At 52.6% G+C, this 18176-nt stretch overlaps 1 protein-coding gene across 2 annotated transcripts; it reads left to right on the forward strand.

The window, feature by feature from the left end:
• The first annotated feature begins 458 nt into the window (after positions 1-458).
• On the forward strand, positions 459-13011 carry SUV39H1 (SUV39H1 histone lysine methyltransferase). Of its 2 annotated transcripts, XR_004478163.2 has the most exons (7): positions 459-1046; positions 3179-3324; positions 4614-5276; positions 10362-10508; positions 10591-10720; positions 11040-11155; positions 11461-11593. XR_004478163.2 is itself a non-coding variant. In XM_004281965.4 (6 exons), the coding sequence occupies exons 1-6, from the start codon at positions 1028-1030 to the stop codon at positions 11592-11594; spliced, it is 1239 nt and encodes a 412-aa protein (XP_004282013.1). In that variant the 5' UTR covers positions 479-1027; the 3' UTR covers positions 11595-13011. The 2 variants fall into 2 exon arrangements, 1 of the variants encoding a protein (XP_004282013.1); XM_004281965.4 differs by lacking the exon at positions 11040-11155 and having other exon boundaries at positions 479-1046; positions 11461-13011.
• Positions 13012-18176: the final 5165 nt, after the last annotated feature.

The following is an 18176-nucleotide window of genomic DNA, read 5'->3' on the forward strand; positions in this document are numbered from 1 at the left end:
CCGGGGTCAGAGGCTGCTGACTGACCGACCAATGGGGGGCATGCCTTGCCTGAGAAATGACAGATTGTTGACGACTGACAGGTTGCCTGGAGGCTTTAGCTGCTGTGACTACGTGCTCTGAGGGAATAAAGTGCCTGATCATGGTGTGAATGAGGAGGAACCTGAGGGAATTACAGAGTGACCAACTGACAGTGGAGAGCGTGACTGCCAGGGCTACATTAGATGCTGACAATGACAGCCTGTCCTGACATAATCACAGCCAGCCCGAGGACCCGGCTGTGGCTTCCTGGGCGGTGGTGAGATGATTCTCCCCAGAGGATTCGGAGCTACTCCCAGAGCCAGGGTAGATAGAGAGCCCGGCTGCTGGACCGACTGTCGGTGCTATGAAGGGACAGTCTAAGGGAATGACAGGCTGGCTGACGAGCAGCGAGTAGCGTAGCTGTTGTCAGAGCCGTGTGTCTGCCTTGAGGGCCTCGCAGCTGGCCCGAGGGCACGAATGGATGCTGCTATTGACAGACTGACAGCGTGAATGGGGGGCGGAGGTCTGATGAGACAGTGGTCGTGGTGATTGTCTGATTTGAGTCGGGTGACTGACTGAGCAAGCTGTATGTGGAGGTAATCCACCTGGGGAGTCACGGCCTGCTTGGGGTTAAAATGTGGTGACGGACTGACGGCGGTAATTGGGGGTCTGACAGGACGGAGAATCCCCCAGTGCAGCTGGCTGACAACGTGATTGGCTGACAGCGTGACAGACAGACCGGCTTACGGGCAGGGCCTCCGGCAACCTCAGCTGCCGCCGCCGCCGCCTCCGCCTCCCAGACGCACTCTGGGAAAGCGCCGGCGAGCACCCGCCTTCTGGACCGAGCCGGGAGGCGGGGAGGGATCCGGTCACGGCTCGCCGGTTGGTCCGCGCGGGCGCTGCTCGCGGCGCGGCGCGGCCAATAGGCTGCGCGTTCTCGGCCACGCCCGCGCGAGCTCTCCTCTCGCGAGGCCGGTTAGGCCCGAATGTAGTTAGCCGTGGGGAAAGATGGCGGAAAATTTAAAAGGTGAAGCAGTGGCGGCAGCGACGCGGGCCCGCTGGCCGGGCCGGGTGGGCTGGAGGGGTGGCGTCGCTGGCTCGGGGCCCCGGCGTCCGAGGCCACGGGGTCGGGAGCCGGAAGCTCGGCGCCGAAAGGCTGGAGCTCGGGGCGCGCGGGCCTGGCGCGCGGGGCTGGGCGGGGCTGAGGGGAGGGGGCGCGTGCCTCGGAACGCGGCGGGCAAGGGGCTAAGTGGGGACACGGGAGGGGCGCGCGCGCCGCAGGTCGCGACCGGACGGCGCGCGCACGCACGGGGGTTTGTCTGGGAGGCCGCGCCCGCGCGCGGGAAAATTGGTCGCCGGTGACCGTTACCCTCTTGGTGTCCACGCGAGACGCCGGAAGGGGAGGGGAGGGAAGGGGACGGACCTCCTTTTCAGAGTTAGGGGACGGGGGACTCTTCTGGGTGAGGGTATCTCCTCGCAGCGTGGTGGGGGAGGGGTTTGCGGCAGAGAGGGCTCGCCCAGGAAGAGGGGAAGGGGGCTTCCCTAATGGGAGAGCTGGACTCCCCCATGCGCGGGGAAGGAGGGGTGACTCAGTGTGTTGGGGAAGGTGGGCCCCTCTGGGTGAGGGAAGCTGCGGGGAGGATGGGTTCCACAGGTGTGAGGGGGAGCTCTGAGGGTAGGAGAGTCCATCTGTGGTCAGTGCGGAGACAGCAGCTGATGTGAGTTGGGACCACGTTAGCGGGGCTTCAAAAGCAAGTTAAGGATTTGAAAGGGAGAGGCATCACAGGGAAAGTAAGGCGTGGGTACAGGCCGAGTCTCCACTAGGCCTGCCTAAGTGGAGGGGGGGAAATGCACACGTAATAATTTTGCAAAGCTCTTGTACATTTGTAGGTTGACATCTAGAGTATTTCATCCTGAGTTTAAATGTTTGGTTTTTGTAATGGAAGGTAGAAAATATTAAACATTTTTAAAAGATGAAATAGGATAAGGACTGACTGACTATATTTGGAATAAGGGTTTTGTGAAATGATTTGATAAAATGGCTTCTAAAGCACAGTAATCAAGAATATGCCTTGAACCGAAAGAAGCCTTTTTAAGTAAAAAAATCTGTGTGTCCTGAAAACTTTTGGTAGCCCCCTAAAACATTCCAGGTATATTTAAAGTAATTACTGTCACTAACCTATATTGTTCTGTCTGTTCTTGAATTCAGAGCACACCCCTTTGGGCCAGCTTTACCCTTCACAGAAATGTGGATGAGACAGAGAAAATCAAAATGCAGTGTGAAAAAATATACCTTGTGGGTTTAAGGCACCTGCACTAACCATTTGGGGAAGCTTCCTGTAATCTAATACCACTCCACAATCTCTTATTCATAATTCTGAAATCCAAAAAGCCCTGAAAACTTAAATTTGGTATCATTCAGTGGTAAAACTAGGCTAGATGGAGGGACTGTTCAGTGCCACTATCTTGCAGCTTTATTTCTTCTATGTTTGTGAAAATTCAGACTTTTGCTACAGAACTATTAATGTATTTGATTATGTCTTGATGCCCTGACCACACTAGGGGTGTGTTAGGGAATGTATGGGATATACCTAGAACTGCACTTGTAAAATCTAAAAAAGAAATTTGGATTCCAAAACATCTGGCCCCGGGAGCTTCAGATAAAGGATTATGGACCAGTCTTTCTAGTTACGCCTTTGTTTGGTGCCCTGGAGGTTTTAATCCCATCCCTACCCACACACCTTGGAGAAATGCACCCTACTGAGATGGAGGGGGTTGTTCTCTTTCTTTTGCAAAGTGGGGAGAAGGATGATTAGGTCTTGAACTCCAGGCAGGTTTGCAGGCAGTTTAAGGAATGGTATGGAGGGAGCTGGAAGCTCTGGGAATAGATTCCTTTAGGACAATCCATGCAGCAGATCCCACTTGGAAGTCTGCTGCTCCAGGGAAAGCCTTGGACAGTGAGCATTGAGATGGGAGTGGCACATTTTTGTTGTAGAAGGGTCTTAGCATTGGGAAGGCCTGTGGGAAGGCCTGTGGATTAAATTTCACTGACTCTGAGGTAGTCCTTTGGAAGTCCCAGGGAAGATTTGGGGTCCTCTTTGACCCCTGGCCTTGCCAGGATGCCCAGCAATAGTTCCTTCATGGCCCCCTTTGTTCTAGGCTGCAGTGTGTGTTGCAAGTCTTCTTGGAATCAGCTACAGGACCTGTGCCGCCTGGCCAAACTCTCCTGCCCTGCCCTTGGCATCTCCAAGAGGAATCTCTATGACTTTGAAGTCGAGTACCTGTGCGATTACAAAAAGATCCGCGTGAGTCTGGGGTGACCATGGCCGGGGCAGGGGTGACTCAAGGAAGCTGGCTTCCTGCCCCCTTACCCCCAATTACCCACATCTGTTTCCAAAAGTAATTTTCTCCTCTGATCTTAAAAAAATAGGATTAGTAGGCCCTCTTATCATCTCCATTTTACAGGTGGGAAAACTAAGTGGCTTTCCGAGAGGGGCAGGAGCCAGAATGAATCCCCAGATAAATCTCTCCTCCCACCTCCCTAGGAATACAAACCAATTGCAAAGATTGAGATGTTGACCCCAGTAGTGGAGATAATAACAGCTAATGGTTATGAGCACTTTGCCTGCCAGGCACTTCCTTTCAGAAACTCATTTAATCCTGCCAGCAACATTGTAAAATGGGAACTGTTATTGTTGCCAGAGGAGGTAATGGCAGGATGGTTAAGAGAGCAGCCTGGAGCCAGCATGCTTGGGTTCAGATCCTGGCTCTGTAACCCCGGGATACTTACCCAAATTCTCTGTACTTAATTTTCCTCATCTATAAAATGGGTATAATTAGTAGTATCTACCTCATATAGAGTTGTGAGGGTTAGATTAGTTAATACATGTAAGTTGCTTAGAACAGTACCTGCTACATAACGAATGCTAGAAAAATGTCAGCTTTTTTTTTTCTTATTTACAGATGAAGAAACAGGCCCAGCAAGGTTAAATAACTGCCTAAGTTTACACTGCTAGGGAGCGGCAGTTTCAGGATTTGTCTAGTTGTAGAATCTGTGTAGTTAAGCTCTATCCTATAGCTGCCGCTCAGCAAGAAAAGATCCCTCTGGCTGCTGTGTGGAGAACAGACCGTAGGGGCAAGGGTGGAAGCAGGGGGACAGGTGAGGAGGCTGCTGCACTCCAGGCGAGCAATGACGGTGGTGACGGTGACAGAGGTGTGAAGTGTAGGATTCTGGATGTAGCTTGAAGGCAGGGCTGACAGGATCTCCTGAGAGTGGATGTGGGGAGTGTGAGAAAAAGGAGTCAAGGATGACTTGGAGAGCTGGACTGAACAGCTAGCAGGAGGGAATATGTTTGGGAGATTAAATTAAAAGTTGGGATTTAGACAGATAGTAAGCGGGAGTGAGGGATTTGAACCCAGTGAGCCTCACTCTAGAGCCCATGCTTTTTAACCACTGCACAGAGTCATTCCAGGAAACGGGGGGAACAGTTTGGGTGTTGTCCACAGGCGTTGGGATGGAAGTCCCATGAGGGCTGGCCCAAGGGTCTCGTCTATCACTTACAGTGACCTCATCCCTCCCCACCCCACCCCCCAGGAACAGGAGTATTACCTGGTAAAATGGCGTGGGTACCCAGACTCAGAGAGCACCTGGGAGCCACGGCAGAATCTCAAGTGTGTGCGCATTCTCAAGCAGTTTCACAAGGACTTGGAAAGGGAGCTGCTCCGGCGGCACCACCGGTCAAAGCCACCCCGGCACCTGGACCCAAGCCTGGCCAACTACCTGGTGCAGAAGGCCAAGCAGAGGCGGGCGCTCCGGCGCTGGGAGCAGGAGCTCAACGCCAAGCGCAGCCACCTGGGACGCATCACCGTGGAGAACGAGGTGGACCTGGATGGCCCCCCACGGGCCTTCGTGTACATCAACGAGTACCGTGTCGGTGAGGGCATCACCCTCAACCAGGTGGCTGTGGGCTGCGAGTGCCAAGACTGTTTGTGGGCACCTGCTGGAGGCTGTTGCCCTGGGGCGTCGCTGCACAAGTTTGCCTACAATGACCAGGGCCAGGTGCGCCTGCGAGCCGGGCTGCCCATCTACGAGTGCAACTCCCGCTGCCGCTGTGGCTATGACTGCCCCAACCGCGTGGTACAGAAGGGCATCCGCTATGACCTTTGCATCTTCCGCACGGATGATGGACGTGGCTGGGGTGTCCGCACGCTGGAGAAGATCCGCAAGAACAGCTTCGTCATGGAGTACGTGGGAGAGGTAGGGAGACGGGGCTGTGCGCAGCTCTCCCCACGTGTGTTCCCACCGTGCGCGCCCAGCTCTCCCCACTGTGTGCCTGCAGCTTCCCTGCTTTCCCTGTGGGAAAGGTGTTGAGGGGGTTAACCTGAGTGTGAGAGGGACATCCTGGCAGGGGCGAGTATTCCAAGCTGGTAAAGGCACGTTGAAATACCTCCAGACTGGGTTGACTTCATAAGGGTACCTAGCAAAGAGGAAAGCGGGAACTGAAATCCAGGCAGCGTTCCTTTTAACAGGCCGTGTGGTCTGCACAGGATTGCGTCACCTGAAAAGGCACTTCCTCTTCTCATTTCACGAGGGTCCAGCTTATCACCAAGCTGTGTCTACCCAGAAGGAGCACCTTTTACTTATCTGCACAAAAGGAACACAGTCTGGAGTAGGACATAGACATGCCTTGGGGAGGTTGGCTACCTCCTCTTTTAGCCGCGCAGGACACTGGGGAAAGGCGGGCTGTGTCCAGCAGGCTAGCCGCTGGACCAGACGAGCCCCACATCTTAATGGCTTTGCATGCTATAAGTCCGTTTGCTCTACCAGTGTGGGCATTTGGGTCGTATCCTTCCACACGACGGCGTGGCCACCTAGGTTCTTTCCCTCTTGTGCCTGTGCCATGCCTTAGAGTCGCCTCTGATCCTCAGCATTGCCTGGCAAGTAGGCTGGGGGTTGCAGAAGGGGAGATTTCTGAGAGGCCAGGCCTGGACGCGGTGCATATCATGTCTGCCCGCACCTACTGGCTGGAACCGAGTCACTGGCCTTACCTCAGTGCAAAGCAGCTGTGAAGTGTGATTCAGCCATATGCCCAAGTGGAAAACAAAAAGGGATTTGGGTGAATAACTAGCAAGTATCTGCAACAGCAAGTGTCATCTTCTAAGATGGGACGTGGTGGGCATTTGGAGTGGGGCAGTTCTTTGTTACGTAGGACCGTCTCATGCATTGGGGAACATTTAACATCCCTGGACCTTGACCATTTAAATCCATGAGTGTGCCTTGTCACGATGACAACCCCAAACACCTCCGTATTTCTGTGGGTCTCTTAGGGGTATGACATGGCTGGGAAGTGACAGAATTGGCCTAAGGGACGCACACCTGAGGATGTCTACACTGTAGTGATAACACTGATGAAGAGGAGAGGCTCCTGCTCTGAGGAACTGTAAAGTAGAGAGGGTCATAGCCCCCGGGGCTGGGAGCGGGGCAGAGACCGTCTAGAAGCAGAGCAGTCCACACTGCAGAGGACCCTGACAGTCTGGACAAGGAGATGTCCACACCCCAGATAATCCCAGTGGTTGGGTGGAGGAAATGTCCACATGTTGAAGGACCTGACAGTCTAGAGGAAGAAGGAGGTGACCACAGCCCAGCGGGTTCCTGACAGTCTAGAGAAGGGGGGGTCCTGACAATCTGTAGGAAGAGGTGTCCATGTCCCAGAACGACCTGAGGAAGAGAGCAGGCTCTCCAGAGGACCCTGGCGGTCTGACTTAGGAAGTGTCCACACCCACACTGCCCTGACACTCAGGAAAGTGAAGTGTCCTCACTCCAGAGGGATAATGACAGTCTGAAGGAGCTCAGGTCTACACCTAAGAGACTCTGACAGCCTGGAGGAAGTGTCCACACCCTCAGCGCCCTGACACTCTGGTGGAGATGTCCAGACCTTAGAGGGACAGTGACAGTGTGGAAGAGATGTCACACCCCAGAGCTATGTTAGCAGTGCAGGGGATGAGGTGTCCACACCCACAGGAGTCAACAGTCCTAGAGGAAATCCAGAGCAGTGGGTATCCCTAGCTTCACTGTACTGACAGTCTTTGGAGGAGCTGTCAACAGCACAGGAGAATCCTGACAGGCAAGGAGGAGGAAGAGTCTTCATCTCACTGGCACCCCAAGGTCCCCTGGGCCCAATACTTTTCCCACCATTCTTCCTTAGTGTCCTTACTCCTCCACGCTGTAAACATGGCGGTTTCTGGGGACCCTGCGGTGCTGTCCTACCGGGTGTTATCAAGGGCATATCCCCGACCCGTTCACCACACTGTCCTCCTCCAATCTGGACCTCCGTTCACTCTCCACCTCTGCACTGACAGTCCTTCCACGTGAGCTGCCCTTCCACGTTCTGTCAGAACATCTCCACCCTCACCCAGCAGAGAACATAGCCTGTTTTATCAATTCTGAAACATGCACTTTCTTCATATTTTAACAACTCTGAAATGAAAGTGAGTCTCGCTTTAGTTTAATTAAATGATGGCATATCATCATTTAATTAGCAGTTTTTCCTTTCTCGGGAAAGGGCGCACAAAATCAGGGAGCCTGTTAGATTTTGACAAGCTACGGTACTCATAACCACTCCTAACACAAAAACAAACAGAAATCCCTCTCACATCTCTGATCTTGTTGGATTTTGACAACAGCCCCTATCAGGTTGGGATGATTGTCACTGTCATCTCCATTCGACAGATGAGAAAACTGAGGCCCAGAGAGGTATAGTAAAGTGCTCAGTCACCAAGCTAGTGAAGTGGGTAAAAAAGGCCCAAATGTCTAAAACTGGTGTGCTGCCAAACCTGGTGGAGTGTTGTTTTTTGGATTTGGGGGGGCGGGGTTGGCTGAGGAAACAGGGGCAGGGAGAGAACATTCAGGATCCCATATCTGGGACGGGGCAGAGCAGCAACTGGACTCTGAGTCTTCTGGTTCCCATTCCCATCAAAACCCTTTCCCGGCTGCCAGCTTCTAGCCCATCTGTCTTCCCCAGTCACTCCAGAGAATTGCTGGGGAGCAGGGAAATGGACTGATTTGTTCTCAGGTTTTCAGGGTGGACCACCCCTTACAGAGTGGGAATGAAAAGAAGACAGAGAGAAGGAACCGTTTGTGCCCTGCAGGGTTTGCAGTGTGACTCACTCCTGGGGAGACTGGGGGAGCAGGTAGGGGCAGAACAGGCAGGAAGATGGAGACTGAGGAGGAGGTGGGCATTCCCTCTGGTTGGGGAGGGGCCCAAAGGGAAAAGCTGGCCCAGACACCACCCAGTATGCTCATGAGCCCAGGAGAGGCTGTCCTTTGATCCCAGGCTTCTGAAGGCAGCGGTGGGTGGGGATTGGGAGCTTCAGGAAGGCTGCACAGAGAAGTGACATCTTTGGGAGCTGATGTCACAAGGAAGAGTATGTGGGAGGTGGAGGGAAACTGACCTTGATATACTCTTCCTCAAAATGCTTCTGTGGCTCCTGTTTTGTCCCTCAGGAGAGTCCCCACTTTTCAATCTGGTCAAAGCCCTTGTGTGATCTGCAGTTTGCTTTGATGGTGTATCTTTTTTCCAGTGCCCCTTAAACTCTAAGCACTGTGGGTGTCTGAGTCCATCTATGTTACCAGATTGTGACCCACGAGGGCCAGACTGGACCTGGTCCCTGTGACTTCCCCACCAAATTGACCCCTGAGGGCCAGGACAAAGCCTGGTTCCTGTGTCTCCCCCACCCAACTGTAACCCCTGAGTACTGGGACCAGGCACAGGGTAGGCCTCATGAAAATCCACTGAATGAATGAGTGAACAAACAAAAATTGAGGGTATGGGGGAGCCAGGTTCCTCACGGAATGGAGCTGGAGTATGGGGCAGTGAGCAGTGCGGCCTGAGGGATAGGCCTTGGTCTTCTAAGGGGGTTGTTGATTGGCATTCAGCACGGAACAGAGGCTGGAGGTGATGGTGGAGGAGGCAGGGAGGAGGCTAGAGAAAATGGAGGCTGGTCAAGACCAGAAGTAGGAAGAGCAAGGTCACTGGCTGGCTTGAGGATGAGCAAGGAAGGAGGCCCGGGTGGGTCTTGGGCTTATGCCCAGTGTGGCAGGAGGGTGGTGGTGGGCAGTGGGTCTCTGATGAAGGGAGAAGGAAGGAATAAGGGGTGTGGCGAGAAGAGAGTGCCTGAGTTGCCTATAGAACCACTGCTGGACAGAGGTCAGGTCTCCGAGCTAGAAAGCAGGATACAAATAATGGGCATCTGCTGTGTGTCTGCTGTGTACTGTGCTGGCACTTGTGTCTGAGGGCCGGGCAGAAACCCGGGAGTGGAGAACGAGGCCGGCCCTGGTCTAGGGGCACCCAGGCTGAGGAGGGGGCAATCTTGGCTACCGCGGGACCTCACCCAGAGGCATGGGCCCAGAAGAGGGGACATGAGGGATGGAGAGGAGGGATGGAGTGTGGCAGGGGCTGGGGTGAGGAATCCGTCACCAGCATTTGGGAGGCAAGGACAGGCTGGGCTAGGATAATGGTCCAGTTACTAGGACAGATGGGGACCCATCTGGGGAGGAGGAAATGCCTACTGCTGTCTTAAATACCAGTTGTTGGCAGTGTGCGGTGTCAGGGCTGAGCGAGGTGCTCTACTCTGTGCTCTGGTCCCCTTTCTTTCCTCTTCCATCTCTGAGTTTTTGGCCTTGGTCTCTTTTTTGTGATCTCAGACTCCTTGGGGTCTTGGGCCTTTTTTCTGGACCTGGATCTTTTGCATTAAGATTCTGTCTGTTTCTAACTCTCTGCCTCTAGCTCTCTCTTCTGAGTCCCTTTCTCATTCACTCAGTCTCCCTTTTCCCAGGCCTCTCTCTTCAGCTTACTCTCCATGTTCCTTTTGCTGTCTGCACCGCCCTGCACTGGCTCGGTTCTCTAGTGCTGGATCCTGCAGCGCCTCAGGCTCTCTCGCCCTGGATCAGTCAGCCTCTCTCACCCCCACTCTCCCCACCCCTCTCTGTTGAGTACTGGGTCTTCTTCTTTCTCACCCTTGATCTGGGTCCCCTCACTATGTCCTACTATGGGTATCTCACTATGGGGACCTCTGTCTGTCACTCCTGGACCTTGTGGCCGCCCTCCGCCTACCGTTGAGACTCCCAGTGCCCTCCAGAGGGCTGAGAAGGGCTGACACACCCTGTGCGTCACTGCCTCGCATGTGTCCACACCGCCCAGCCCCGCTGAGCCAGCTGCAGGGTGCGGGTGCCTCCTTGCTCCCTTGTTCTCCTCCAGGGGGGCCATGCTAGGGGGTCGGGAGCTGTGCTGGCTTTCCTGAACCTTCTTGGCCAACCTCCCCTCCCCTGTGGCCTTCTCCTCAGATCATTACCTCAGAGGAGGCAGAGCGGCGGGGCCAGATCTACGACCGCCAGGGCGCCACCTACCTCTTCGACCTGGACTACGTGGAGGATGTGTACACCGTGGACGCCGCCTATTACGGCAACATCTCCCATTTTGTCAACCACAGTGTGGGTACCCCGAAGGCGGGCGGGGGGTCGGGAGGAGCAGGCTGGGCCCCTCCTCACCCTCCCACTGTTCTTTTTTGCCCAGTGTGACCCCAACCTCCAGGTGTACAACGTCTTCATAGACAACCTTGATGAGCGGCTGCCCCGCATTGCTTTCTTTGCCACAAGAACCATCCGGGCAGGCGAGGAGCTTACCTTCGATTACAACATGCAAGGTGGGGGTGGCAGGGGACCGCGGGCAGGGACACACGATGACGTGGGGCACAAGGACCCTTCCCCAAGGAACTTTAAGATGTTCTTACTCCCAGTCTCATATCTGGACTCCTGGACCCCTGCCTACCCTTTGGGGGTCCCTTAATTCCCAGCCACTGGACCCCAATTCTGATACACTCATGCCACCTTCTCCCAGGGCTCCCGGGGGAGGATGTTTGGCTCAACAGTTATGACACTCCTCCTGACTCCAATCTTGTCTGAATTTCCCCAGTCCCCCAACCCTCCCCACTCCTAACCCCCTTTGGCCTTCCTCATTCTAAGCCTCTGGACACCCTTGTGGCCTCCAACCAGTCCCCTTCTTGACCAACTAGCCACCTCTGAGACACTCGAGGGGGGATCTTTGGCAGGAGAGTTCAGATGCCCCTCTGGATGCCCAGGTGACCCTCCATTCCTGACCCCTGCCTGACACAACCCTCTTGGTTGCCCCTGACAGCTCCCTGACACCCCTCCTCCAAGAACCCCCAATCCCTGGCCATCTTCCTAATACCTGAACACCCATCTAGTGCTAAGCCCTGGCCCTTGCCTGAAACCACCAACCCCATGACCCCTTCCTGACCCAGACCTCAGACCTGCTCCCATCCCCTAAGATCCCTGGGTCCCGTGGTAAAAAGGGCAGTGGGACAACTTCATCTAGGCCTTCTATCTAACAAGTACCCCCCCACCCCCGGCTATGACTCCACAGTGGACCCCGTGGACATGGAGAGCACCCGCATGGACTCCAACTTTGGCCTGGCCGGGCTCCCCGGCTCCCCCAAGAAGCGGGTCCGTATTGAATGCAAGTGTGGGACTGAATCCTGCCGCAAATACCTCTTCTAGCCCTTTGAAGTCTGAGGCCAGACTGACCATGGGGGCCTAAATATGCGTACCCCACCCACCCACTGCTGCCCTCCTGTTGAGGAACGACTGCCAGGGCCTCCTGCCTGCCTCTGCCTGCCCCCACCTGCCCCATGCTCGGCGCTGCGGGGCCATGGGGAGGACAGACTACAGGAGTTCCCTCTCCCTGTCCCAGCCCCATCCGTGGGTTGCACTTACCCCTGCCCACCTTCGGAAGTGATTTTTCAGCACCAGGACTTTCTGCAGTTGGGATTTCATCGCCTAGCAAGGAGGTCCAAGGGCTGAGCCCCAGCCCAGACCCAGAATAGAAAGACGTTTGTTTTTGCACCTGCTTCTGCCTGGAGCTTGAGGGGTCTGTTGCAGGCCCTATCCCCACTACCCCAAGGGTGTGGGGAAGCGGCCCCAGGACAGGCTGATACCAGAGCCCAGGGTTCCCAGCCCACTGTCTCCCCTACCACAGAAACGTTGTGCTAGTGAAAGAAAGGGGGTCTCCAAGGCTGGGGTCTGAGGCTGGTTCCTGCTTATGCTTGCATGCTCCTAGTGTTGGCCTAAGAGCCGTAGGGTCTCTTTTTCAGGGCTGTGCGTCTGAGAAGTGGACACCCACATGCCACTGGAAGGACAGTGGATGCCCATGGCCTGTTGGCCAGTGAAAGGCAGTCCAGACTTTCCCAGCCCTTAAGGTGGGCTGGGACTGAGCTTTGCCTTTGGGAGTACATAGAAGGTGCCCAGGGCTCTCAGGAGCTCAAAGGGTGCTGGGAGCTCTAAACCTGGGGTGCGACGACTGCTGGGAGTACCCAGAGCTGGAACTGAGACCTGGCTAGGCTGTAGATAGCACTTAGGACATTGATTGGGGCATTGATGGGGCATTGATGAGGTGCCAGGCACTGGGCAGAGCACCTGGTCCATGTGGATTGTCTCAGGGAAGCCTTGGAAACAATGGAGGTGGATCCCAGGAACGGGCCCATGTGGCAGAAGGCAAAGCGCAGGCCAAGAATGGGGGTGGGGCTGGCTTACCCACGAGGGTGTGGTGAGGCGAGGGGAGCCTCTGCTGCCTCCCAGCCCTGGCCCTTTGTGCTCACCTTGGGTCCACTGGTCTCAAAAGTTACCTGCCCACAAATGTACAAAAGGTGAAGGCTCTGATGGCTGCCTCGCCCCTTGCTTCCCCTGTGAGGTCTTCTCTAGGAAGCCTTCCCTGACTACCTGTGCGTAGTGTCCCTACGTGACATTGTGTGCCCTGCCACCAGATCTCTGTGTCCGTTTATATGTCCGTCTGTGTGTCCGTGCTCCCACCCCAGACTGACCTTCAGGCATGGACTGAATCTGATTCTTCTCTTGTATATCCCTCAGCCCTACCCAGCCTGGGATGGGCATCAATAAAACAAATTATTGACTGAACAAACCAAGGTGTGGGGATTGAAGACCTTGTGTAGGTGGGGGTTGGGGAGGTGAGAGGCTGGGAGCCGGGGGCGCCCAGGAACGCAGTCCTCCAACCTCAGCCATTTGACTAACACTCCCCACAGTGCACCACTTGCACCGTCGTCTACATAACATCCTGACCTAAAATAAGCTTGCTTTATACTTAAATTTTATAATGCACTGAAAAAGCAAACTAAATCCATTGCTGTTTAAATGGACAAACCATTATCACTGGCCATAAACAAAAACCAGAGAAATAAATACAGTGGAGATAGATACAGAAATAAGACACAATTCTAGCTGGATCCTCCCTGCTCTTCAAAGTTTTGAACCCAAAGCCTGCCTACTGCATTCAAAGAGAAAAGTTTGTGTGTGCTGGGGGAAGGTTTTTCTGCAAATATTTATTGAGCACCTATACGTGCCAGGGTATAGAGCAGATAACAATGAGATGGTGTTTCAAGTATATGTACTTGTTTTTATCACCCCTCAACCTGAACGTGAGCCAGTGCCCTTTGGTTTTGCTCAGAGACTGCACATGCTGTGGCACATACCCAAAGATTTCAAAGACCTCACACACAGGTGACAGAATCCTCAACAGCTCAGAGACCTCAGGGCACCTAGGGCATGAGCCTCCAAACAGCTCATAGACCTTATACATTGGATATTGACCCCAAACCTCAGGGACCTCACACCCTGGGACATACATCTCCCTACAGCTCAGCAATCTCATACCTAGACACAAACCCCACATCACTGAGGCTGCACTGAAGCCAGGGGACACAGACTTCCAAAGAACTCCGAGATCTCAGATGCTGCCTCATACACTGCATTGGATTCATGGGCTAGAGATGCACAAACATCTCAAATACCTCACAATCTGGAATACTGCTCCCCAAGCTATTTGGAGCCTTCACACCCTGATCATCGAGTCCCAAACTGCCCAGAGGCCTCATAGCCTCAGATAACCCCCCCAAAACAGCTGAGATGTGACACCCCAGACATGGACCACCCAAACACCCGAGAGACTTCATACTCTGAACACAAATCCCTAAGTTATTCCAAAACCTCATACCTTAGACATGGACCCCCAAGTTGCTGAGACACCCCGGAACACAGAGCACTAAACACCCCAGAGCCCTTGCTCCCTAGAACACAGTGCCGCAAACAACTCAGACTCAAGTCTTGAACACAGACCCCAAAGAGCTTAGAGATCTCAGAGCCCAGAAACAGACACAGTTCAGAGAATTCCGACTCTGGGAAACATCTATACATGGTTCAGAGACCTCACACCTTCTGACACAGACCTCTAAACAGTTCAGAGTCAGGGCATCCTAGGAAAGACTACCAAGCAATTCAGAGACCTCACGCTTTGCAACCCACATACATACCCAAAGAGTTCAGAGACCTGAAAATCTCACTACAGGCCCCCACAAAGCTCAGAGACTTCACAGCTGGTGATAAAGACCCACCAACTTCTTGAAGAACTTACAAACTTGGGTAAAGATGGAGAAATGGTTCAGAGACCTCAAACCCTCTTCTCAGACCACCAGACAGCTGAGAGACCTCACAACACGAACATGATGCTAGACAGCACCAAAATCACATCCGCTGGGACACGGGACCTAACCCAGCTCAGCAACGTCACACTCTCGACAGATTCCTGTTCAGAGATGTCACGTACTGAACACAGATTTCCCCCAAATAGAGCCTTCAAACACTGAGACAGACCCCCAAACAGCTCAAAGGCCTCTTATTCTAGTTCACAGAAGAGCTCAGAGATCCGAAGATCTGGACATGGATCCTTTACACAGCTTCTAGACTTCAGGTCCTGTGATACAGACCCCAGATAACTCTGAGGTCACACGTCCTGGACACAGACCCCAAACAGCTTAGAAACCTCACATCCTAGGCTAACATCCCCAGCAAAAATCACAGACCCGCAAACGACTGAGAAATAGCACACCTTGGACTCAGACCTCAAAACCACTCAAGGAATTTGCACTTTGTACTCATATCCAGAAAGATTTCAGATACCTGACCTTTATGGACACAGATCACCAAACAGCCCAGAAACCTCACAAACCTGGGCAAAGTCTGCTACAAATGGCAGAGAGACCTCATAACTGGGACACAGACCCACAACAGCTTGGGGACCTCGCATCATGGAGGCACAAAAACGGCTCAGACACAGCACATCCTGGCTACGTGTGCCCACACACAAGCACCTCACATTCTGGGACAGAAACCCCCATAGAGTTCATTAACCTCACAGCCTGGAAAGTAGACCCACAAACAGGCCAGAGACCTCACATGTCAGACATACAACACCAAAATGCTCAGAGTTAACAAACCTTACACCCTAGGAGACAGACCCCTACACAGCTCAGAAACATAATAACCAGGACACGGACCCCCAAACACCCAAGAGACATCATAAACTGGTGACAGAACCCCAAACTGCTCAGAGACCTCAAACCCTGGAAACAGACCCCCTAGTAAGTCAGAGGCCTCACATCCTGGGACAGAGACTCCCCCAACAGGAGCTACCTCACCCTTGGAAACATACCCCAACGGTTAGGGACCTCAATATCAAGGGATACAGAGATCAGAGATCTCACACTCTGGGACACAGAGGTCTGAACCAGTAGAAAGACCTCAGCAGAAAGACCTCAAACTCTGGAAGCAGATCCTGAAACTGCCCCGAAAAATCACACCCAAAGACAAAACCCCCAGCATCAGAGAGAGCTCACTCCCTGGGACATGGGCTCAAAACGGATCAGAGGGGTGACACCCAAACAGCTCAGCCACCTCTCCCCTGGAAAGAGAGACTTCTAAGTAGTTCAGAGACATCATACTCTGCACAGAGACCACTACAGAGTTGAGAGATTTCACACACTGAATAAAGACCTCCAAATAGCTCAGAAAACTCACTAACCGGCACCCACCCACCCCCATCCCCCCATTAAAAGCTCAGAGAACTTGACCCTGGAACAAACCTCTAATGAGTCAGATAGCTCACACCCTGGGACTGAGGCCTCCGGAAAAGAAGACTTCACACCTGAAAATATGTCCCAAACGGGACCACAGACTCTAGGACAGTCACCCAAACAGCTCAGTGAACTCACCCCTGGAATGTAGACCAGAAGAAGCTCAGAACCCCCAAATCCAGGATTCAGAAATCCTTCTGAGACTTAGGATATAGACCCTAAAGTATAATTCAAAGAAAATATGCTGGATGCAGAACATTGAATAACTCAAGAGACCTCAAATTGTGAGACATACACACCCAAACAGATCAGGAAACTCACGCCCTGGGACACACGCACACACACACACACACACACACACACACAAACAGCTCAGAGAATTCAAATTATAGGAAATCATGCCCCGAAAGAACAGACCTCACATCCTGTGACATACTCACATAAAGATCAAAAACCACACAGGCTGAGATATACACCCACAAACATTTCAGAGAAACAGCATCCAGGGACATATAACCACAAACAGATCACAGACCTCAATCCCTGCAACATTTGCACATAAAAATACAGACACGTCGCATGCCGGGATACATGCCAACAAACAGATCAGAGCATTCATATCCTGGGAAATACACCAAAGAATGGACAGACTGGGTACTCACACCCACAAAGAGACCAGAGACTCAAATCCTGGGACACAAACCCAAAACACCTCTGACACTATGGAGAACAGTATGGAGGTTCCTTAAAAAACTACAAATAGAACTACCATATGACCCAGCAATCCCACTACTGGGCGTATACCCTGAGAAAACCATAATTCAAAAAGAGTCATGTACCAAAATGTTCATTGCAGCTCTATGTACAATAGCTAGGAGATGGAAGCAACCTAAGTGTCCATCATCGGATGAATGGATAAAGAAGATGTGGCACATATATACGATGGAATATTACTCAGCCATAAAAAGAAACGAAATTGAGTTATTTGTGGTGAGGTGGATGGACCTAGAGTCTGTCATACAGAGTGAAGTAAGTCAGAAAGAGAAAGAGAAATACCATATGCTAACACATATATATGGAATCTAAGAAAAAAGTCATGAAGAACCTAGGGGTAAGATGGGAATAAAGACACAGACCTACTAGAGCATGGACTTGAGGATATGGGGAGGGGGAAGGGTAAGCTGTGACAAGGTGAGAGAGTAGCATGGACATATATACACTACCAAACGTAAAATAGCTAGCTAGTGGGAAGCAGCCGCATAGCACAGGGAGATCAGCTAGGTGGTCTGTGACCACCTAGAGGGGTGGGATAGAGAGGGTGGGAGGGAGACGCAAGAGGGAGGGGATATGGGAACATATGTATATGTATAACTGATTCACTTTGTTATAAAGCAGAAACTAACACACCATTGTAAAGCAATTATACTCCAATAAAGATGTTAAAAAAAAACAACCACCTCTGAGACCTCACATGCTGGGACAAAGAAAGACAGGTCAAAACCGTGTGACCTGGGACACAGAGTCCCAAACAGGTGAGACACCATATACTGTTGACGGACATACAAAAACAGACCCTCACATCCTGAGACACACCACCACTAGGGATCAGGTGTCTCACGTCTTGAAGTACACCCACAAACAAATGTGACAGCCGGGGACAGGGACCCCCACATGGATCAGAGACTTCACACCCTTGGACATACACCCACAGACAGGTAATAGACCTTGCAAGCTGGAAATACACACAGCACTAGATGAAATACCTCTCATGCTGGGACATAGACCCTAAAAGAGGTCAGAGAACTTATGTCTTGGGACATATGCCCACAATCACAACAGAGACCTCAGACCCTGAGACACAAAACATCAGACAGAGAGCATACACCACGGAATGTACACCCACAAAGGGATCAGATACTGCCCACCCTGGGACATACATCAAAAAAGACCAGAGAGAGGCACATTCCAGGAAATATACTTTAAAATCCTGGGAAACAGCAAAATGTACACGCAAAGTGGAGAGAGACACACATTCTGGAATACTCACCCACAAAGAGATTAGAGACCTCAAACACTGGGACATTTGCCCACAAGCAGATCAGAGACCACACAACCTGGGACACATACCAACAAACAGTTTGGGATTTCACATCCTGGAATA

The sequence above is a fragment of the Orcinus orca genome, chromosome X (assembly GCF_937001465.1).
Source record: "Orcinus orca chromosome X, mOrcOrc1.1, whole genome shotgun sequence".
Lineage (NCBI taxonomy): Eukaryota > Metazoa > Chordata > Mammalia > Artiodactyla > Delphinidae > Orcinus > Orcinus orca.